The sequence below is a fragment of the Artemia sp. Qi Xiang Cuo genome, chromosome 1 (assembly GCF_049724085.1).
Source record: "Artemia sp. Qi Xiang Cuo chromosome 1, ASM4972408v1, whole genome shotgun sequence".
In the NCBI taxonomy this organism is placed as follows: Eukaryota; Metazoa; Arthropoda; class Branchiopoda; order Anostraca; family Artemiidae; genus Artemia; species Artemia sp. Qi Xiang Cuo.
This window is the reverse complement of record NC_142794.1, coordinates 97,333,394-97,340,145: the sequence shown is the minus strand read 5'-3', so window position 1 is coordinate 97,340,145 and position 6,752 is coordinate 97,333,394. Positions and strand designations below refer to the sequence as shown.

General features: G+C 33.7%; 1 protein-coding gene across 1 annotated transcript in view; it reads right to left on the bottom strand.

The window, feature by feature from the left end:
• Nucleotides 1-6,752, bottom strand: part of LOC148956971 (uncharacterized) — a 64,512-nt gene that overhangs the window by 34,297 nt on the left and 23,463 nt on the right. Inside the window, exons 2-3 of the mRNA XM_089097054.1 lie at nt 5,958-6,158; nt 2,318-2,648 (exon numbers count right to left, since the gene is read on the bottom strand). Coding sequence (XP_088953180.1) covers nt 2,318-2,648; nt 5,958-6,158 — 532 coding nt within the window. The remainder of the gene's footprint in view (nt 1-2,317; nt 2,649-5,957; nt 6,159-6,752) is intronic.

Sequence of the window (6,752 nt, the reverse complement as noted above, 5' to 3'; positions counted from 1 at the left end):
AAACACGCAAGAATAATCCTAACTAAGCTGCTTTCAGCACTTAGCTAACAAACACCGCGTCACACCAAAGATATTGCAATGCAGAGCTTGCTACACAAGAATAGACCTCTACACGAGAGTAGTACCAAGCTCTGCTGACGTATAGACATCAAGGTTGTGTTATTTGGATTATTTGTAACTGAGGCATTGTAGAGAAGATGGACAAACTTAGTGCAAGATCGACCTGGATTGTAGCCTAAAGACCCCCAGATTATCACAATAAAAGCTACATCAATGATATTAACAACAACGAATTCGACTAAAGTATGACTGGTAAGACTAATACCAAATAATTAATGATTGCTCAATTATTTTTTCTTATTCACGGGACTATTAGAAACACCAAATATGCGCTTCTATTCTTTTTTTTCCAACCAAAGCTATTTCCTGAACTGGTCGAAGGATTGGATTCCTAATCAAAACAAAAATATACCATGTAATATTGCAGTGTTAAAGAAACGAAAGCATTTTTAAAATATAATTATATTATATGTTATTAAGATATAAAAGAAGAAGCAGACAACGAAAAAGATAAATCTAAATACATAAAAGAAATATAAAACATATTTTGTTTTATATTTCATAAAAGAAATACAAAATATATTTTAACTATATATATATATATATGTTTATATTAAATATATATTTTATTTATACATAAAAAATGTATTTTATAAATACATAAAAGAAAAAGCCAACAGTCATGCCAACATAAAAGCTTTTCGCGTAGAAGCAAAAGACTTCTACCCAGCGCAAGCAGTCAATAGCCCAGACAAAACACATTGCACCGGTGCATCCGTGTAAAAGATGTTTCATAAGTAAGTATAAGAAAATGATTGGGAAATGGTAAGATCTTGATATTTCAGGGAGAGGAATAGATCAAAGACTTCAATCAGCAGTTCTTCAATCACAGACTAACAAATTGCCAAGATAAAGGGTTTGGGAACCAGGAAATTTTTCTAGGTTCAGATTCAAAGAATTCCCCTATTCTGATTGTCCCATCCCTAGTATACCCCCGTTTACTTTGGAATAGTTTCAATATATTTACTAGGCTGTGTTTTCCTTTCGTTCTAAATATTAACTGTACAACCAAAATTTAATTTAATCGTAAATTTACGATAATTACTGAAGTAAGATAAAGTAAGGTTCATTTCTCCCAATGCGTTTGACCTCTGCCCACCTATTAGTTCAAATAGAGCTAATGAACCGGAACCTTGAAGGTCAAGAGAAATTGCTTCAAGTAGCCTATTGCATTGAAAAATATAAGACCAATAAACAATACGTAATTATATTCTTTTGTATATAAATCATTGGTATTAATTGTTTTATTTTAGTATTTCTGCTGACGACGAACACTGTACATGTGATCAAAATATCCAGTATATTTTTTTATTTTTTTCTCCACTGTCTAATAAATGGACTTGTCCCTATTTGAACTTTTATTTATCGTCATGGAAAGGCAGTGTGGTCTTCGATATTACCTACGAAGTGACAAAGTTGTGCTTTTCAAATAATAATTGCCACAACCCGCTCATAAACCCTAAACTATTTAACTACCGACATGTTTCAAAAGACAAGCAGCTGGCCAAAAAACTTATTGTTTGCACTGTCTAATAAAAGGACTTGTCCCTATTAAACTGTTATTTGTACGTCATGGAAAGGTAGTGCGGTCTTCGAAAATACCTATATATTACATTGTTAGTAAGATCTTTTTTAACATCAATAGCTCTTAGCCTGAATCACATACGACTGCTCTAAACACTGAGTCAAAGGTGGACTAGCTTCTAGCTTTCCAAAAAAAGGGTACTTGTATGACATACCCCGACCGCTCAAATTGTTCATTCATTGACGCATTAAAGAATCGTTTTTTTCGTTAATTTCCTCCAGCTTAGCGTGAGATAAGATAAAGAGAGGCGACAGAATAGATGAAAAATACATAATCTGGGCTATATATTTGCAAATTGGGGGAGGGGGAGGGGATGGGGTAAAGTACTTAGATATTGTAAAGTTAGAAAAAATTCTTACTAAATAATATGCAGAATAATTATGCCTAACATATTAAGCACGCAGAACTCCCCCCCCCCCATAACTCCTAATGTGCAAATATGTAGCCCAAATTTGTTTCTAAAGTATTATGCTTTTATCATACTTAGGTTTTTTCATTAGGATTGAGCGTCAGAGAAACATATTAGAAGAATTTTAGGTCGGGAGTATATCATACAAGTACCAAAAAAATTGATTCCCAATTGGTCAAATCGAAGGAAAAAATATAAAATACCTGTGAGATTTATCGGACCAAGAGGGCTAGCGTTGTCAATAGTTTCATCTTCAGTGAGTGACTCGTTGACTGAGCTGTAGGAGTAGAAGTTGGAGTAACTATTATTTGAGGGTTGAGCATCTAGACCAGATTTCCTTCCGTGATGGATAACGTCTTCCATTGGCCGATTTTCTTCGAGACTTGTTACTTCAGCAGCTTTCAATAGACCATTGATGCCAGTGTAGCAATCTGAACTAGGACTGGGTTCTTGATCAAGAAAATCTTTCCGGTGACTGCTAAGTGAACTTTTCTTTATCGGTACTATGCTCACCATTGAATCCCAGCGTTCAGTCTGATAATTAAATTCTACATTAGTTTTCAAGCTACTAAACAATATAGTGAGAACATAACAGCCCATAGTGGCGTAGTTGGTAGCATCACACTATGGTCCCCGCCCACTTGAAAATCCGTAGCGTAAATCTTATCACCTTCGTGCCCCCCATACCTTTCCCAGTCACTTGGGGTGGAGTATATGCACACCTATGACTGAAAATGCTAAGCTAAAATGCCTATAGTAATGATTGTTAAGAGTAATATTCACATTTATTTGTTTTCAAACAGTTTGTGGTAACGAACTGTAAGTAAGGAAACTCTAAAAAACAGAATTTCGATATTAATAGATACATCAAAAGAATTAGGTTTTATGCTGATTTTAAATATATGAGTTTCATCAAATTTAGTCTTTCCTATCAAAAGTTACAAGCCTGAGAAAATTTATTTTCTTTTCGAAAAAAAAGGAAAACACCCTCTAAAAAATATTGAACGTTAATGAAAATCACACCATTAGATTCAGCGTATCAGAAAACCCTGTAGTAGAGGTTTCAAGCTCCTATCTGCAAAAATGTGGAATTTTCTATTTTTTGCCAGAAGAAAGATCACGAATGCATGTTTTTTTATTTTTTTTTTTTCAGGGGTGATCGTATCGACCCAGTGGTCCAAGAATGTCACGAGGACTCATTCAAACGAAAATTAAAAGTTCTAGTGCCCTTTTTAAGTGACCAAAAAAATTGGAGGGCAACTAGGCCTCCTCCCACGCTCACTTTCTCCCAAAGTGGCCGGATCAAACTTTTTAGATAGTCATCTTGTTCAGCATAGTTGAAAAATTTAATAACTATGTCTTTGAGGACGACTTAATTCCCAGCAATCTCCGGGGGAAGGGCTGCAAGTTATGAACTTTGCACATTGTTTACATATATATTGGTCATTGAGAAGTATACAGACGTTTTCAGGGGGTATTTTTCTTGTGCGGGGGGAGGGGGTCGGGGAGAGGGTGGGAGGATCTTTACATGGAGGAATTTTAGACGGGAGAAGAGAATTTTCCATGAAGGGGACGCCGGACTTCCCAGCAAAACTTAAAAAAAGATCAGAAATGAAAAAAAAGAGTTAAAATAAGTTAATTTAAAAGTTTTTTTCGACTGAAAGTAAGGAACAACATTAAAACTTAAAACAAACAGAAATTATTACATATATGAGGAGGTTAGACCCCTCGTCAATACCTTGCTCTTTACGCGAAAGTTTTTTTAGTACTTTTAAAAAAGTTATTTATTATAATTAAACGGCCATTGTGATTCAGGAGTCATTATTAAAGAATTGGGACACAATTCAAACTTTACCGGAAGAAGCGAGGTATTGACGAGGGGTCGAACCCCCTCATATAAGTAATAATTTCTGTTCCTTTTAAGTCTTAATGTTGCTCCTTACTTTCAGTCGAAAAAACTAGTTTTTTTATTTAATTTAGTATTAAAAACAACAGTGCACCTTTCTTATTGTTTAATTAGGTAAACAAAAAATTCCCTATCCAGCTGTTTTAAATCTTTCAAAAGAATAAAAATAAGTTATCGATCAGTAATATTTCATAAATTACTGATTACCTAATAAAATAAATCAAAATAAGAGAAGATAAAGAGGAAGTTTGTGAAGACAGTGAATACAAACAAAACGAACATTTCTGCTACATAATGAACAGTTTCATCAGCGTACACAAATAAAAAAAAATCACAACTAAATTTGAAAGAGTTTTAGATTTGAATGAGTCTTAAATTTGAATGAACAGTTTAATATACACAAAAAAAAAATCACTTTTAAATTTGAAGGTCTTAGGATTCTTACCTCAGATCATGCCTAAAGGTAGAACGTTATAAAAAAAAGGCATGTACAAGCATGTTTATTATGTTCCAAGTATGCTTACAAGCCTGTCCACTATCGAAATCCCACAAAAAAGTAATCTATTTTAGGAACCATATCTCGATTTACAATGGCGTTATCAGGATGAATTTGTGTCAAACCTGTAAATGTAGGATTTTGCTTTCAAATGAGCTTTTAAAAAGCTCTCAGCCTCGTTTCAGTCCCCGGCTAATGCTCTCCAAAAAAAAAGAAAGAAGAGACAGATAAACCCTTCAAGCTCTTTTGACGTTTCTTACAAATAAGTTATCATTCTTGAACAATCTTAAGCAATTTTTTCCTTTATTTAGTGCTCATTCAAAAGATATCTGAAGTTTTCGCTTGCTAAGGAGACAGGAATACAGGAGACAGGGAAGCGCATACAAACAGGGCCGTTCAAAGGAGGAAGGGGGCAACCGGGGCAAGTTGCCCGGTGCATCCTGACTGGGGGCCGCGACTGAGGGACACTATGGCTAGGGCTTCTAGGGCTCTTCTATTTTTTTTGAGTCGGATGAGGGGGCACCGTAACTGATTCTGCCCCGGACACCGCGAACCCTAGGAACGACTCTGCATACAAGAGGGGGATTATAAACCAATGGTCGAGAGTGATGTGCCTTTTGGGCCATATGGCACTTAAAGAGCGTAGATTTGATCAAAGCTTCAAAAAAGTCATTAAACTTCCCTTTAAGATCTTGTGGTATATTGAAGCAATGAAGAAAAAATAAGACAAAGCACTGCTAGCCTACTCATGCAAAAAAAGCGGTTTTCCTTATTTTTCAAAACGGGTGGCTTGAAATCTCCAGTAAAGGGTTTTCAACCATGGTGATTCGCTTAATTTTTGATCCAGTGCCATATTTTAGAGTTTTCAAGATCTTCTTAGAGATTCCAAATGCTGTGTTTCTGCAACAAACATTTAGTGTTAAGCTGCTCTATAATATTTGTCAGGCCTGAATCCCCTTCAAATGAAAAATTTCTCGCTGGACAGTTTTTTTTTTTTTTTTTTTTTTTTTTTTTTTTTACGCACCTTGAAACTCTTGGTTAATAAGGGCTGTGGATTGCTCTGCAACCCTGTCAAGTGTCAATAATCACATAAACATACGCATTATTAATTCAAAAGAGCATAGCATAACATCATATCACAAACGGAAACACAATCACTTTTCATTAAAATTCTTCACTAAAAAGAAACAAACTGGATAAAAACATATTGCTAAGTTTAATGAAAGAATGAAAGAATAACTGAAGAATATCAGTAAAAACAAAAAAGCATCATAAAACTATTGATACTAATCAGATGGTGGTAATGATAATACATACTTAGGAAATACCATTTCAGCATTATTAATAGAATAAAACTAAAACAAATCACTGAAAACTCAACAAAGAAAAAACTTAAAAAGTACAATTTAATTATTTATAGGGTGATAAAGACAAAACAAACCTGGGATGTACCATTCCATTCTTCTTTTAACCTATCTTCAGTCCAGTCTATCTGGCTCCTATCAATGAGTTGGGCCTGTACAAGCCTTGCTTGAAGCTCCTCAAAAAGTGCATGACAACTTTGAAAGAATTGTGACCACTGGTCAATCCTTAATTCACATGATTTACATATCCTCTTTGGTAGGGGATCATCTAATTTAATCTGAAAAAAATTATGTCTTATTGAAACGAGGATTAATACTTCCACTCCAAGATATCACAATAAGATACAAAATTAACAGAAATAAATATAAATGTAAACCACTCCAAAGTCCTAAAAACACCATATTAAAGTGCTGAGGATGAACAACAAGGCTCATAAGAAAAAGAGACAATATATATATATATATATATATATATATATATATATATATATATATATATATATATATATATATATATATATATATATATATATATATATATATATATATATATATATATATATATATATATATATATATATATATATATATATATATATATATATATATAGTATCGTTGCTAGAAATCGGACTTGCTGTAATAATCAAATATCTTTGAACAGACTGCAGTATGAAAAGACATTAAATTGCAGAAAGAGCAAAACATGAGTAATTGCAATAATATTTCTATATATTAACAAGGGATTACAACAATTCAAAAACCTTAAAAAGAAACCATAAGTGAGGTGAATTATATCATTCTCTCCTCCCCCCCCCCCACCACAAGAAGGAATGTATCGTTTTTATATCTAAGACGCATACAACATGAAAAA